Below are 17,477 nucleotides of genomic sequence, written 5' to 3' on the forward strand. Positions count from 1 at the left end.
GGTCTTACAAAGAGATAAGATGGGCCAAATGCTCTCTTTGTGTTGTATGATTCTGTGCTTCTTGGTATAATGGTATTTTTGATTACAGTTCTGCTTGAACCAGTGTGAAGTCTAAACTGTGCAAGAGTACAACCTGGAGTGGCTAGTGCCCTTCACAGTCAAATTGCCAACCTGACTCCTGAATTATATTACCAATTATGTGTCAATGCATATCTGAAACCGTTTTGTATCAATGTTAAAGAGGTAGTATAGAAATGCAAAATTAGTTAAGTCTTGAGCACTATAATCCTCCATCTGGTAAACAATAGTATATTACACTTCATGTTTTCAAAATTATTTTGTTTCATAAATTTAATTTCCATTAAAAGTGCCAAAAGTGGTGAATATGAAAGTAATTATAGTTGGGTACTAACGTCCTGAATCTTCCGGCACTAACAGTACATTCTGTGTAAGAAGTATGTAATTATTATAAACTGCAAACTTAGTTCATATGTGTTGTACCAGAATCCATGAAACAGCAAAAAGCTAAAGCTTAAACGTGCTGACTACAGTATTATCAAGGACGATAAATATGCAGATTCAGAGTAAAGAAATTAACTTCGAATGCTATCCACAAAAGAAGAGTATACAGAATCTAAAGTTCAGTGTGTTTTAAAATAACCACAATTATTGTGTCGGTTCTACTGAATATTAATGTCAAATAAAACTGAGTCTCCAGTCATAATCATATCTGTGTCAGAAGTTCCACAGTTTGGGGAGGTTTAGATAATGTACCTGTTATTTAGGATGCGAAAGGTGAATTATTTTAAAGGTGGGGCATATTGTAATACATATTCGGACTATAAAAGGCAGAAAGAACAGAAAGGACAGGCACGCCGAAGGTAAACTGTAATGTGGAACACATAAGTTGCAATTTGAATTGAAAATGATTCTGTACATATCAGGGCTTTACAGGCTGTGACAACCTATCACATTGTTGCTGCTGTTCACCAGATGCCATTTGTTATTCTATGCGTTATGCAGAATAAAATTGATTTATTTCCTGTTCCATTTGTTGCTCGGATTAAATGAAAACAAACATACAATTGGAGTTTGTTTAATTATACTTCCTAATATTGCCTTTCAAAGTGTCTTACCTCCACAAACATTTTTTAAAGGAAACGAAATCAATGTTTCCAACGTACAAACTGTTTTTTCTAACAAACGCATAAGTACCTAATTTCGTGGGTTTTAATGCTGTTTACTAACTGTAATTGGCCTCAACCCGATTTCTGGTACCAATAGTCTGACAAAATATAATTTGTGTTCAGTTGCAGTGACTGTTCACTGGGAGTTCTGCTATTAATTCCGTCCGAATGCGCGGATATCCGCTGCTCAGCTGATTTCGTGTAGATAAAGGAGATTTTACCCTTAAGGCAACTTTGACTTTGGGAATTGGCACTGTTGGTTTCAGTTGCATAACGATTGACCCATAGTCACTTGGCGTGCATAAACAATTGAACTAGAATGGCAAAATGAAAAGCATTTGAGAGTTCATCGATGTAGAGTTAAACCGAGGCAGACTTACACTAAATGATCCATTGAGAATGACTTTAGAAAGATAAAACATTGTCCGTCTGAAAGACAGAACTATTTAACCCGTCCCACTGGAGAGACTTCTTAATAGCAGGGTTCCGCAGAGTTGGCGGGCAAGACGTCATATCGTCCATTGTACATGACAACCCCAGGCGGGTAGTACAAAATCTCTGGCTGCACTGAGTTTATCGGAATTGTGACATGTCTTTGATCATCCTGCTCTGGCTTAGTGGTGGCTGTGAAAGGGCGTATGTGGAAAATGGTCGGGGAGGTCATCCTCCAAAACATGCCCTTCAACGCCTTCCTAAACTCTCTCCTCATCAGGCAATACAGAATAGGGTTCAAACAGCTGTTCGTGTGAGCCAGGCAGACGGTAATGGGGAAGATGTAGGAATGGGTGATGTAGTACTCATAGCTGAAGTGAACGACGTCGAGTTTGACCAGGACGCCCCAGAAGGTCAGGGCCTGGTTGGGAAGCCAGCAGAGGAAGAAGGAAAGAACAACAATGGTGACGGATTTGGTCACCTTGGACCTCCTGGAGCTGGAGCTGCTGACGTTCTTGTTGGTAACGTACCGCAGGAGGAGCAGGTAGCAGACTGTGATGAGGACCAGAGGGATGAGGAAACCCAACAGCAGCTTTTGGATCTGGTACAGGCCGAGCCACAACTGGACGGAACCGTGCTGATCCGGAAACCTCAGCAGGCAGAGCTCCTCGTTGGAGAAGGTGGAGGTTGTGGAAAAGATGGCGTGGGGAATGGAGGCCAAGATGGCAGAAATCCAGATCAGGATGCTCATCCACTTGGCGGAGCAGCCGGCGAATTTTCTCCTGGGCTTGAATGCCGACGCCACTGACCAGTACCTCGCAATGCTCATGGCGGTCAGGAAGAACACGCTGGCGTACATATTCATGACCGTCACCGAGGAGACAATCTTGCACATGACCTTACCAAAGGGCCAGCTGAAGTCCAGAGCAGTGTCCACTGCCCAGAACGGCAGGGTCAAGACGAACTGAAAATCCGTCACTGCCAGGCTGGTGACGAACAGGTTAATGGAGGATTTCTTCCAACCTTCACTGCTCTTCATGAGGTACAGCACCAGCACATTGCTAACCAGCCCCAGAGCACAGACCACTGTGTAAACTATGGAGATGGTGATCCTCACGGCGGCAGAGGCGTCCCCAATGATACCCTGCTCGTCTACCTCCAGATACTTCAACAACTCGTTCAGCGAGTGGTTGGTTTTGTTGAACATGGCAAGTTTGTCGAGAGGGATGTCCTTTCTGCCCCTGTCTACCAGGGCTCCATCCACAGCGGCTGAGTGGTTGCTCGGGTTGAAATTGACATCCATCCCTTGTTCGATTTCACCGGGATCAGGAGCCGCTCACTTCCCTCCCCATCCTCCCCATTGGAACTGGCTCCAAACGGAAAGTCTCCAACAAGGCAGCAGGAGGCAGTTTTATACCTCACCCTCAGCCCACCCTGTCACACGACTCCAGCAAGTCAGAAACTCGGCTCTGCGCATGCGTGCACGCCCCCTTTCTCACAAATGCCCAATTGGTTTCCTTATCCACTCGGAGGTTGCCTGTGTGTTATATGAATGGAAAAAAAAATCCATCCTTGCAACTTCAGTCTTCCTCCTGAAAGGCATCGTGCCGCTCATATTAAACTGCAGTCAGTGCCCATCTAAGTGAGTGCAGGACATCAGGACTGATCCAGTGATAGGGACAGTGATCCGCACTGTTTCTCCAACTGAAATATCACTTTGTTACGATTGGCATCACATTTCAGGCCAGGGTCGTGCGAATCGACAAGCGATTCTTCCATCGTTTGGAGTCTGTGCCAGGTCAACTCGTATTTTAGGCGCTCCAACTAATACTTCTTAAAAAATGACCAGAAGCAAATCCGTCCTTCTATTCCGTATCTGGAATGCCAATTACACGCCTACAAGAGACATGAACTGGGATCCTTCAGGATAGAGTGACTGGGCTCGGTGCCGCCCCATGGTTTGGAAGTTTGCCAATGGGAACTGGCCGGTTTGGGGGCAATAAATAGGGCTGGAAACAGATACACTTTAAATCGTTGTCCTGATACAATTCCACGTTGTTTCGTCCTGGTGTTCCATGGTTGCCCTAAAATCTTGTAGGCTGTCTACTTTATTCCAACGAGTAATTCGTGCTTGGCTTATAAATGCAGAAGCTGCTGTTTTGAGCTGTGTTATTATTGTACACTGATTGGGTGTATACATAGTTTACTGATTGTACACTATTGTACACTCCCCCCCTACTGAATTTAGACATCAAAATGTGGCCAGTATAACCCATCATGTGGACGTTGAAATCAGCCATTCAGGCTCATTTCACACTCATTTTCCTTATTCTTATTTTATTCGCGTCCATCAATTAAATGCCTCCACATTCCGCCCCCCACCTAAACCCCCTTCCCATCCCCATCCATTGATGAGAAACTTTGAGGATGGTGGGAAAGGCGCCAGGCACAGTGAGAATGCAGCGAGAGAAGCGGCTAACACGAAGAGTTCAGAAAGCTATCCAGTCAGCACCCGGGGAAAGAACAGACAGGTTGATGGCGAGAGCGTGTTAGTTGGGAACTGACACGACCGAATCTTGGTTGACCATTCGCCACTAGATTAACAAATGGCGATAGAATGAGCGAGATATACAGACATAATTTGAATCGCCCCGCCCCCAAGTTTTTACAGACCCTCCCCTCCCCGCCTCCTGCACAATCTTTGAGTCACTGGTTTGCTTCCTACAGGGTCTGTTATGGGATGTTTCTTTAGAACAAGATCAATTGAACAGAAAACAGAATCAAAATATTGTGGATGTTGGGAATCTGGAATAAAAACAGTAAAAAACCTGGACTCACTCAAGAAGGCGAGGCGATATCTGTCGAGAGACACATTAAGTTAACCTTTCGTCATGATCATTTCAAGCCTCTTTCAGCGCGGACTCTTAATTCAGCCTCAATTTTACTGGGTTTACATTGGGACTTGCATCATTATTGTCTTTCTGCAGGATTTTTCCTGTGTATGTTTTCATTTAGAGAAAATCTGCTTTATGTAGGCACCGTTAGTTATTCAAGATGCTCGCTTTCTAAGGTTTTTCTCTATCAGGTTTATGTCAGGGTGCTTCATTATTTCATGTGGGCTCCTTGGTTTTTAATTGAATCCTGTACTGATTTTCTTTTGGGAAACTATTCTTGTGAAGGGGTTGCTCGTTTTATGTAATCGCACAGGAAAGTAAATGGTTTCGCATCAATTTACTGATGATGATTAAATTTCCTGTCAATCTCCTGTCCAATTTGTGCTGTGATTTAAATTAAGCGCTGCGCTTGGTAACAGCGGTGTCACTTGGGGATACACTGTCACACGAAAAAACGAAAACAGGGAGAAACAAACCTAGCCTTGGACTTGAAATCAAACTTAAAGTGCCAGACAGGAAGGAAAGTGAGTAATTAAACATAAAAGGAAATCATTAATTTGCGGCTGTCCTCAGTCACTGGAAACGAGGATAAGATCTGCCAGGCATCATAACGTGTTTATAAAAGCAAAATACTGCGGATGCTGGAAACCTGAAACAAAAACAAAAAATGCTGGAAAAACTCAGCAGGTGCAACGGCATCTGTGGCGAGGAAAACAGAATGAACGTTTCGAGTCCCTATGGCTCTTCTTCAGAGCTCTGAAGAAGGGTCATACGGACTCGAAACGTTAACTCTGTTTCTCTCTCCACAGATGCTGTTGGACCTGCTGAGTTTTTCCAGAATTTCCTGTTTTTGTATCATGACCTGTTGCAGCTAATCCTGGAGCCACGGGCCAGGGACGACAAGAGTTGCCCCAAGGAAGGGGCGGGGGAGGAGGTTCTCAATAAAGTCAGGGTTCTGCTGCCTCTCCTTCCACTTCACTGTTAGCAGAGTTAATGCTGTCACTTCCTCCCTGCGCTGCAGTTTGTTGGATGAGGCACTGCCACATGGTACTGTTTGTGACAAGTTCCTCCCACTCTGATATCAATTCACCCCTTTTCCAATGAGACCTTCAGAGTGTCCTTTAAATGTTTTTTCTGTCCTCCTTGAGATGGAGTTCCTTCCTTAAGTTGTGAAAGGAGAATCTGCTTAGGAAGCCCAATATTTGGCAAAGGTGCAGACCAGGGGAGCTGATTTCACATGATTGTGGTTGCCGTGAATTGACTTTGGTTAGATTGCTGGAGTTTGTTCACCTGTCTTCCCACTTGAAAAATAATTAAGTAAAATAAAATCAGAAGTGTGAAGAGTGATGGGAAGATCTAGAAATAAACTCAGGTAGTGACACATGGTGTAATTCAATTGTATCTTCGTGCCAGGATTAATAGAGAATGGGAAGTGATGTCCTGCTACATTGCAATAGATTTCAGCCAGGATGACAGAAGTGCTGCAATTGACCTTTGTGTCCCTGTCTTTGGGAGAAGATCCTCCACATGATGGCTCACCAGGATACAGAAGGCTGGTGAAGACCAGATGGATGCAGCTGCAGTACTCTCTCATGGCACAATTAGAGCTCAGGCTAAAGACTGAGCACAGTTTTGAACAGATTTCAACTTGCTCTCAAAGAGGACTGAGGGCAGGGATGTCCATTTTTGGGGAGAGGGAGGATTCTCGACGTATCTCACACTAGCAATTTTGTACTGCAGTTTGCAGCCTGTGGGGCATTTGGGGACTCAGGATGTACCTGTAGAAGCTTAGGTGCCAGATTGGAGGCAGGGTTAACCTTTTCAGGAAGTCCTGGACTAACGCATTTCAGCACTGACAGCAGGATACTCCTTCCCTCTTCTCTTCCCCCACCCCCTACACCCCATGGATTTGCAGCCCTAAATGTTTATCTAATTCACTCCTTAAAATTGTGATTGACTTGCAATCAATAGTTGTGGTAAAGCATTTCATATCCTAATAAACTTATGCATAAAGACATTCTTTCTAATTAACTTAACCAATAATGCTTCTGGTACTATTCCTTTATTCATTCCCCCTTGTCACAAGATTACAGGATTCTTATGGATGAGGGAGGGCATTAAGTTTATCAACTCTGAATGCTCCTAAAGTGGTTCTTAATAGGTTCTTAAACATTTCCAACTTTTCTTTTTCACCACTTTATCTGGGAATGCATTTTGTGCGCTGATCATCCTTTGGGTTTAATTTTAATTTTTATTGCTGGATGAAAAACTGGTAGTAGCAAATTGACTATACATTTTACACCCTGCCTCCTTGAAGGAGATGAAAATCAATGAGTTATAAAACATTTGCTCTCGCCTGTTTTGCACCCAACAACAAAAATTTAATGACCCTGAGTGAAGAACATCTCTCACGTTTTAAGGTTTCTGAATTTGGCTTCCTTATATAATTTGCAATTTTGTATAACTCATAGGATGACCTCTCAAATCTTTCATTTCAAGGTAGAAGAATCCAAGTTTCTCCAGCATTTCCTCAGAACCAATACTTATACAACTGGAGATCTCTTTTCTGTGCATCTCAAGTACTTGAGTGCCTCCATTGTGTCTCAGTGACCAGAAGTGAACATGGTATTCAATGTGTAGTCTGAGCAAGAGCATTGTACAGTTTGAAAATGATTTATTTACAGTTGCATTCTAGAGTTCTGGCTGTATTGATTGCTGCTCTACATTGATAACAATATTAGGCAGGAACTGAGGAATTTAGACTGGAGATGGATGTTTGAGGGCAAATCAACAACTGACATGTGGGGGTCTTTCAAATGTCAGTTGATAAGAATTCAGGACTGACATGTTCCTGCTAGGATGAAGGATAAGTATGGCAAGTTTCGGGAACCTTGGCTAACAAAGGATATTGTGAGGTTAGTCAAAAAGAAAAGGGAAGCATTCATAAGGGCTAGAAGGCTGGGAACAGATGAAGCCCATGGAGAATATAAAGAAAGTAGGAAGAAACTTAAGCAAGGAGTCAGGAGGGCTAAAAGGGGTCATGAAAAGTCATTGGCAACCAGGATTAAGGAAAATTCTAAAGCCTTTTATACATATGTAAAAAGCAAGAGGGTAGCCAGGGAAAGGGTAGGCCCACTCAGGGACAGAGGTGGGAATCTGTGTGTGGAGCCAGAAGAAATGGGAGAGATACTAAATGAGTACTTCTCATCAGTATTCACCAAAGAGAAGGACTTAGCAGTCGATTTGTCTAGGGAAGAGTGTGTAGATAGCCTGGATCATGTTGAGATCAAAAAAGAGGAAGTGTTAGACATCTTGAAGAATATTAAGGTGGATAAGTCCCCAGGGCCAGATGGGATCTACCCCAGAGTACTGAGGGAGGCAAGGGAGGAGATTTCTGGGGCCTTGACAGAAATCTTTATATCCTCACTGGCTACGGGTGAGGTCCCAGAGGACTGGAGAATGGCCAATGTTGTTTCATTGTTTAAGAAGGGTAGCAGGGATAATCCAGGAAATTACAGGCCGGTGAACCTTACGTCAGTGGTAGGGAAATTATTGGAGAAGATTCTTCCTGACAGGATTTACTACCATTTGGAAGCAAATGGGTGTATTAGTGACAGGCAGCATGGTTTTGTGAAGGGGAGGCCGTGTCTCACTAACTTGATCGAGTTTTTCAAGGAAGTGACAAAGATGATCGACGATGGAAGGCCAGTGGATGTTATCTACATGAATTTCAGTAAGGCCTTTGACAAGGTCCCTCATGGCAGACTGGTACAGAAGGTAAAGTCACACAGGATCAGAGGTGAGCTGGCAAGATGGATACAGAATTGGCTTGGTCATAGAAGACAGAGGGTAGCAGTGGAAGGGTGCTTTTCTGAATGGAGAGCTGTGACTAGTGGTGTTCCGCAGGGATCAGTGCTGGGACCTTTGCTGTCTGTAGTATATGTAAATGTTTTGGAGGAAAATGTAACTGAGCTAATTAGTAAGTTTGCAGACGACACTAAGGTTGGAGGAGTTGCAGATAGTGAAGAGGATTGTCAAAGGATACAACAGAATATAGATCAGTTGGAGACTTGGGCGGAGAAATGGCAGATGGAGTTTAATCCGGACAAATGCGAGTTAATTCATCTTGGAAGGTCTAATACAGGTAGGAATTATACAGTAAATAGCAGAACCCTTAAGTGCATCGATGGGCAGAGGGATCTGGGTGTACAGGTCCTCAGGTCACTGAAAGTGGCAACGCAGGTGGATAAGGTAGTCAGGAAGGCATATGGCATGCTTGCCTTCATTGGCAGGGGTATTGAGTATAAAAACTGGGAAGTCATGCTGCAGCTGTATAGAACCTTGGTTAGGCCACACTTGGAATATTGCGTGCAATTCTGGTCGCCACATTACCAGAAGGATATGGAGGCATTGGAGAGGGTGCAGAGGAGGTTTACCAGGATGCTGCCTGGTCTGGAATTATTAGCTATGAGGAGAGGTTGGAGAAACTCGGATTGTTCTCACTAGAGCAACGGAGATTGAGGGGTGACTTGATAGAAGTTTACAAAATTATGAGTGGCATGGACAGAGCAGATAGTCAGAAGCTTTTTCCCAGGATGGAAGAGTCAATTACTAGGGGACATAGATTTAAGGTGAGAGGAGAAACTTTAGAGGAGATGTGCTGGGCAAGTTTTTTACGCAGAGGGTAATGAGTGTCTGGAATTCGCTGCCAGAGGAGGTGGTGGAAGCAGGTGGTGTTTAAGAGGCAGCTTGACAAATACATAAATAGGATGGGAATAGAGGGATACGGACCCAGGAAGTGCAAAATGTTTCAGTTTGACAGGCAATATGATTGGCGCAGGCTTGGAGGGCCGAAGGGCCTGTTCCTGTGCTGTACTTTTCTTTGTTCTTTGTTCTTTGTTGGCTGGGCATTTTGATAGCCAAGTCTATTCAAACTTGTTAGTGTCTTCCTGCTTCATCATTAACCACTTAAAATGGAGTATTCTGTCGAGCTCACCCAATAATTTTTGAGCTGCCTCTTCTGGTTCACTGACCAGTGAAACCAATCCTTTGCTATTTACCCTTTCAAACACTTAAAAAAATTTTGTACACATATTTTGTTCCCTTTAACATGCTGTGCTTTAAATAAAGACTGCTGTACTTTTTAATGAGAACAATATCTTCTCAAATTAAAAATGTTCTTCAAACATAGATGTCACAGGAGCCACATGATGTGGATCTAGAGGCCAACTAGATGTAAACCCAAAATAAAAACAAAAAATGCTGGTAAAGCTCGGCAGGCCAGGCGGCCTGTTTGGAGATAAGCAGAGTTTCACAAATGCTGCCTGATCCTGCTGAGTATTTCCAACATTTTTGTTTTTATTTCTGATTTCCAGCATCTGCAGTATTTTGCTTTTGTATATTTGTAAACCTAAGCAGCAAGGATATTAGTCAAATTCAGCAGCTTTAAAGGATATTTTCATTGCGAGGCAGATTTATTAAATTCAATTACCTAACTTGCCATGATGAGGTTGCTAGTCCAGTACCATAATGGCTAGGTTGCTGTACCTTCTTTGGTTCAGGATTCTCCTCCCAGTGGGCTCGCATTTCTGCCTGCTCCACAGCAGTGAGCCTGACCCAATTACTTGCACTGTTACTTCAGGTTTATTTCCCAGAGGAAGCCACAAAACCTTGGCAGTATTTCAGTAGGGGTCACTGTTGCAGCAGCAAAAGAGGTGCCTGGGAATTTAATGTATCTGAAAAATCCTGATAATCAAGGAATTAGCTTCCCTTGTGGGCTTCCACAGGGGCTGAGGTCTATTAAGGTAGGTTAATGGATGACGGACTGGAATGAGAGGATGCTCCCATAAGGCCCTCTCCTATTAGGTATGGCAGCGTAGTGGTTCTGTTATTGATACTGGCCTGAACTAATAACATTGTGGGTGTTCCTACACCACATGGACTGCAGAAGTTCAAGAAGGCGGCTCACCACCTCCTTCTCCAGGGCAATTAGGGATGGGCAATAAACGCTGGCCTAGCCAGCGACACCCACATTCCGTGAACGAATATAAAAAAAATGATCTGGCGATATGAGTTCAATCTGACCGCAACAGCTAAGAATTTAAATTAATGAAATAAATTTGGAATGAAAAGCTAGTATAAGTAATGGTGACCATAAAACTACAGATTTTCATTAAAACCCATCTGGTCCGCGTCCTTTGGGATCCGCTTTCCTGACCTAGCCTATACGTGATTCCAGACCCACAGCTGGGGGATTCAGCTTCATGCGGAGCTCCTTGTCAAGAATACTACCAACAAAGATTTAAATGTTGTTGACTCTTAACTGTCCTCTGAAATGGTTTAGCAATCTATTCAGTTGTATTCAAGAAGACAGCTCACCACCGCCTTCTCAAAAGCAATGGGGATGGACAATAAATTCTGACCTTACGAATGATGCCCAGATCCCATGAATTAATTTTTAAAAATCTCACGGTCATTGTATCCTGGCCCTTCTGCCATGTTCTACATAGTGATCCTGAGTAGTGTCATTGATGGATACCAGCAAAATCTGTTGGGGACCCGGGCCCCATCTCCCTTACCTCCACTTGCATCTGGTGGGTTTGAAAAGCAGTAACCAGTGGCAAGCTTGGAAAAAGTGGGTGACTGAATGTGAGAACGTGTTGATGAGGTCATCGTAGGCTTTAATCCAGGGCTTCCCAAATGGGGGGTTATGACACCCGCACCCCCCCCCCCCCCACCCCCCCACCGGGCCCCATGGGTCATGAGGCGAGATTCTGGATCGCGAGCTCTACAACACTAGTGGCTGCCCTGGAGCCCTGACTGAATGCCAGCAGCTGAGGCCCCTTTAAATCCTCGCTTTTTTTTTAACAGTGGGCACAGCCTAAATGACTGATGCTTGAGACCTGATTCCTGCACCAAGAAACCCACTGAAAAGGTAGGTTTTTTAAAAATCCACGAAGATTAAATACTCTGCCTCCCAGTTCTCACAGGTTCTCCACACCCAATCCCCGCTCTCACAAGTCCTTCCTCCACGCTCCCGCTGGTCATCCCACCCCCTCCCCCATTCTTACCCGGGTGGGTCATGGTAATTTTGAAGCCTTGAAATGGGTTCTCAGTTGAACAAAGTTTGGGAAGCACTGGTTTAATCCCTAATTATTTCCCCCCTTTACCATCATTTTCCTCGGATGGATAGCGGAGGAAAGTTTTTTTGTCACAAAAACAAAAATTGCTGGAAAAACTCGGCAGGTCTGACAACATCTGCGGAGAGAAAGACAGAGTTAACGTTTCGAGTCCAGATGACCCCCCTTCAGAACTATATCCATTGGTATCAATACTGTGGATCTATGTTGCATATTTTCCATAGCTCTGATAACTTTTCTATCATGAGATACCCAAAACTGTGTAATACCACTGTGTTGTCTCAGGATTTTGTTGGAACTGCAGCCTTATTTCAGAGTTAACGGAAAAATCAATATGCCATCAAATTTATTTGAGTGGGCCACTCTAATCTCCTTGGATTAGAATTACAGCCTTGTGCTAGAGGTAGTGGGTAGTGGGGCAGGTGGGGGGGTGCGGTGCGGGGTTGGTGGGGGGGGGGGGTGTTGCGGACAGTACATTTTCAGGATTAAGTCTGTTAAGTTTGATGGAGAAGCAGGTCAGTATTGACTTTGAATAAGGGCAGAAACTATATTGTACAGATCAACAAGAAAGACTGTATCAATGAAGGCATTGGTTTAGCTGGGAAGGAAGGGGTCAGAAGAAAGGATGACTTCAGAATACAAAGTGAGGATGGATGCCTCACTGCCAATTATTTTTAAAATCACCATTACGTCTGTCTGTCAGGCTGCTACTGGGAACAACTAGAGGAGCACCTTCTTCAGAAGTGGAGCACTTAGACTGGAAATCTCCTTTATGGGACTAACCAAAACAGAAAGAAAGAGGTCTTAAGTGTGAATTATTAGAACACAGAGAACGGTTAATAGTAAGTGAAACATTAAAAAAAAGCACAAAACAAGTCATAAATGCTAGCAAGTTTGTCATTTTCTGCAAAAAATGAACCCTAATTTTTCAGAAATATGTCCTTCTGCAATAAGAGGGCAGACCTTAGATGTCTTGGTACAGATTCTGTCCTGTTAAAATGGCCACTGCATGCAGTTGGCTGTCACATCTGAGATATGAGTAATCCGCCAAGGTGTTGGGTTACAAGAAGAACATTGATGACCATGAATTTTGTCCACCCACTGCCATAGCTGATAGATGGGTTTGATGGCAAAATGATATAACAAACTATTTCTTAAAAATTGAAGTTCAAGCTGGCTTGTTTGTCATCCACTGTCTTGGTTGGCATAGCTAGTAAAATAACTGTTAAGGGAAGGAGAGCTGTAAGGAAAAAAAAAAACACTAGGGAATTAAAGAGGCACTTGAAACCTTGTCAGTGCAATAAAATTGGTTTCAAAAGCGTATTATAATACAGTGAGTCATCAGGTCAACATGGCTATTAGTTAGATGAATGTCCAAAGCTCTGGAATTTCCTCCTTAAAGATCTCCACCTCCCTACCTCTCCTCTCCTCCTTTGAGATTCTCCTTTTACAACTTATCTCTTCAACCAAACTTTTGGTCATCTATTCTAACATGCCCTATGTGACTTGGTGTCAAATTTTGTTTGATAATATTCCTGTGAAGTGTCTTGAGATGTTTTATTGTGTTGAAGAAGCAATATAAGTGCACTTTATTGTTGAAGATAGATTAGTTCAATTAAAATCATAGAATTATAGAAAGTTTACAGCACAGGAAGAGGCCACTTGGTCCATCGTGTCTGCGCTGGCCAAAAAAAAGTAGCCACCCAGCCTAATCCCACTTTCCAGCATTTGGGCCATAGACCTGCAGGTTACAGCACTTCAGGTGCATACTCAGACACCTTATAAATGAGTTGAGGGTTTTTGCCTCGACTACTCTTTCAGGCAGTGAGTTCCAGATCCCTACAATCCTTTGGGTGGAAAAAAAAATCCTTATCTCCCCTCTAATCTTCCTACCAATCACTTTACATCTATGCCCCCTAGCCACTGACCACTCTGCTACTCAAAGTTACTCAAAAATGATCCTAGATTATTTTTCTGTTGGCTCCTTTGTATCATCAGTTATTGTCAACAGGGTTCATTTGGGTTAGTGCAAATATCTAACAAGTCCAGTGCTCTGCAAGTGAAGACTGTGATGGGTTCCTTGGGAGATGGAAAAAGCATCGAGTTTGCACTCTATATACCATGTATGGATGTATTGTATGGAGTTTGGAAAATGTGGAATCTGCTGCACAGAATATTTTAATGTACTCATTTAATGGGAGGAAGTATTATCTAACTAATGGCAAGGAGCAATGGGCTAGGAATGGCAATGATCTTGAAGAAAAGGGTCAGGAACTACCAACCTGCCTAGGAGTTCCCTTCTGAGGTGATAAGATCCTATTTGAGGTATATGTTTCATCAATGTTTAAAACTGCAGTTAAATTTCTATGCAAAGAAAGGAACAGGTTGCATTTCCTTCTCATTAGGAATGCATAGGGCAAGTCATAGCTTTGTGTGAGCTTGAAGCGCATTGTAAAACTGAGGGGAAACAACTTACATTTACTTTCATCAATTTTCATAGGTTATTCAACTTATCACCTCATGCAACCCCAGGAAATATCTGCAAGCTATGGCAGTGGGTGGCCAAATTTTGAATTTGGATTTATTCAGTAGGTGCCCTTAACTTTAAGATTGACCAAGATGATTTGAAAGAGGAATAGGGCAATATAATTTATCATTTTTGATGTCTTCATTTATGATGCATTAAACAGTGTTTTGGGTGTTTCTGAAGGCATTGTGGTGCTGCTATTTGAGGTTAACATTAGGAAGAATTTTATCCCTACCTGTTGTTGAAATTGATTGGGTAACTTACCATGTGATGTCCCACCTGGGTCCCACCATTGTCCATTGGAAATGCTCTTCTGACCAGGTAGCAAAGGTAGCCCCCTGTTGCCAGTGTATTCTGCATTCAAATCTGCAAATTGGGGGTCCAATGACATTACCGTGACTTCAATTTTACCTCTAGCCTGAGCAAGGAAACCCAACAGCTTTCCCACCAGTTGGAGGCAGCGAAAATGGGATGTGAGATCAGTAGAGACCAAGTTAAGGTCGCTTTTATGTTTTGGGCAGAATTTTCCGGCTGACGTGTGGGTGGCATAGCCCGCACGCAGTGCATAAAATGTCACGCGCTGATGTCAGCGCGTGGCATCGCGATATTTCAGTGGGCGGGCGCGCTCAGTTCGCTCTCCATTAATTGAAGGGCTCGTTAAGGCCCTTGACTTGCCAATTGTCCAGGATTTTGAGGGGCCCGTGCGAACTTCGGGTCGGTGCACGGGCCCAATGGGCGGGCGGGTAGGAGATTATTTAAGAAAACTTTTGCAATGTCAGGATATGCGGACTCAGAGGGGTTGTTCATGTTTTACATGAAGTTATAATTGATGAAAGTGTTTAAAACTTGCCTGTGTGATTGTTATTAGTTCTCATCGATGTCCAAGAGGTTTTTGTGTAATTTGAAACCAGTCGGCAGACAGCATTCTTTTTCGGCCTTGCAGCTTTCCAGAGGCCTCCATTTAGCCTGGGGCTATGGGTTCTGATCTCTCCAGTGGAGGCAGCTCCCCTGAGGAGGAAGGGAGGGATAGAATAAGGAGGAGGCCAGGACTGAACAATCAGCCTCCAGGGCAGCCACATTTGGGTGTCCAGGCGCAGGCACAAGGGGCACAGGGCCAAGAGGTTGTCCAAGGTGCAAGGGGCTGCAGACAACGCCACTATCTTGCTGCCAGGGTTTACAGGCGGCGAAGCAGCTACCTCAATATGACTGAGGTGCAGTGCCGAAGGAGGCTCTGAATCTCAAGGGAGACAGTCAACTATATCTGTCAGATGATTGGCCCTGAGATCTCCCCTAACTGTGTGGGAGGACACCCCATGCCAGCGGCTCTGAAACTCTCAGTTGCCCTCCACTTCTATGCCTCTGGCTCCTTCCAGGGCTCGGTGGGTGATCTTTGCAGTGTCTCCCAATCAGCTGTCCACACTTGTGTCAAGCAGGTTACAGATGCTCTGTTCCTAAGGGTATCCACCTTCATCCACTTCTGCTGTGACCAGGCAAGTCAGGCACAGCGAACCAGAGGTTTCGCAGCCATTGCTGGCTTCCCCCATGTCCAGGGTGCAATAGACTGTACACATGTGGCCATCAAGGCGCCAGCAGGTGAGCCCGGTGCCTTCGTCAACAGGAAGGGCTTCCACTCCATGAACGTGCAGATAGTGTGTGATCACAGGATGCTGATTCTACAAGTCTGTGCAAGGTACCCAGGCGGCTCCCATGACGCCTACATCCTCAGACACTCCCAGGTGCCGGGGCTCTTCAGTGCTCCTGCTCAGCTGGATGGTTGGCTGATGGGTAACAAGGGTTATCCCCTCAGAAGGTGGCTGATGATGACACCACGCCGTCCAAGAACAGAAGCTGAAGAGCGCTACAATAGGAGCCACGGCACCACAAGGGCTGTGGTGGAGAGAGCCATCGGTCTTCTCAAGATGCGCTTCCGTTGCCTTGACCGCTCAGGAGGCGCACTCCAGTATCGCCCAGATCACGTCTCTCTGATCGTGGTACTCTGCTGTGCCCTGCACAATCTTGCGCTGGAAAGGGGGGATGCAGTTGACGATGAAGACCTTGACGCAGTGGATGAGGCTGCACATGATGAATCCAGCAGTGCCTCAGGTGATGAGGAAGCACAGGGCGATGGTAAGGGGCACAACGGCGACCCGCGTTTACACCAAGGAGGCAGGGACACCCGGGACAATTTAATCCAAAGAACCTTCAGCTAGCTCCACACACATGGATCAGCAGGAACAGCATTGCCTGGAACTTCCACACGTGGCACTTAGGTGCTACATCATCCACCTTATCAGCTGCAAATAAGGCCTTAGTGCAGAAATATCAATGTCCACTCAAACACTCATGATAATTATGTGAAAAAGAAAAAAGCACACCAATGAAAAGACCCTCGGCCATGGTAACAAAGGTGGACTTTATTGTGTCCAAAATTAAAGCACACATGATTATTTCACAATGACAGAAAAATGGGTCCCTATTCTAAGGCCAACACAAAATCACCAGTGACATACCCGTGGAGTGCCTAACGTGCCTTATGCTTACGTTTCCGGGTGCTACGTCTAGGTGCCGCCCCATCGCTCGGGGTGGCTTGTGAGACAGCCTGCTGACTCTGCTGTCCTATTGGCCAAGATGTCCTTGGTGGGCGTCCTCTGGCCCCTGGAGACTGTGATGGCCCCGCCTGGGAGGGAGTGGCCAGTTCCTGAACTGGCACCTCCCCAGTTGTCGCAGCCTCAACGGAAGCAACGGCAGAGGGGCGGAGGAGCTGCTGCCCTCATCCGGAGCGCCCTGAGAGGAGCCCGCAGCGACGACAGGCAGCTGCTGCGCCAATGTGAGGTCCATTTCGACCTCCCTGTTCACCACAGATGCATGGGCACCGAGTGCCGGCGCTTGGTGTCCACAACATCTCCCACAATGGGAAAGATCACTTGTGGCCAGTACCATGGTGAGGGCTTGCAGGTCAGAGCGTATCCCAATCATATTTTGATCCATTCGGTTAAAGCCCCTCTCTATGAGAGTCACCAATCTCTCATTGAAGGAAGCCTGAAGCTCCGCCCTGAGGGCGGAATCTTTACATGCCCTCTGCCTAGACTCCTCCATCGCAGAGACCAACTGAAGCATACCCTCATGCAACCCTGCCAGATGCAAACGCACTTCCTGCTGCTTGTCCTGCAGCTGCTGCATTGGTGACAACTCCAGAGGCACGTCATCAGTGCTGGACTCAGCATGTGCCTCGTCCCCTGCAGCCCTCCGGCTGCTGGAGCCATTGGCACTCTCTGTCCCTACCATCTCCTCCAGCGAT

At 45.0% G+C, this 17,477-nt stretch overlaps 1 protein-coding gene across 1 annotated transcript; it reads right to left on the minus strand.

Moving 5' to 3' along the window:
- Positions 1-914: 914 nt before the first annotated feature.
- rxfp3 (relaxin family peptide receptor 3) lies at positions 915-2,933 on the minus strand. The gene has a single exon (XM_078559118.1). The coding sequence runs from the start codon at positions 2,920-2,922 to the stop codon at positions 1,660-1,662; it is 1,263 nt and encodes a 420-aa protein (XP_078415244.1). The 5' UTR covers positions 2,923-2,933; the 3' UTR covers positions 915-1,659.
- Positions 2,934-17,477: the final 14,544 nt, after the last annotated feature.

Source organism: Cetorhinus maximus, chromosome 1 (assembly GCF_964194155.1).
Source record: "Cetorhinus maximus chromosome 1, sCetMax3.hap1.1, whole genome shotgun sequence".
Lineage (NCBI taxonomy): Eukaryota > Metazoa > Chordata > Chondrichthyes > Lamniformes > Cetorhinidae > Cetorhinus > Cetorhinus maximus.

What these genes read in the sequence shown, in the direction of transcription:
- rxfp3 (XM_078559118.1), bottom strand. Translation starts at nt 2,922, where the DNA reads ATGGATGTCAATTTCAACCCGAGCAACCACTCAGCCGCTGTGGATGGA.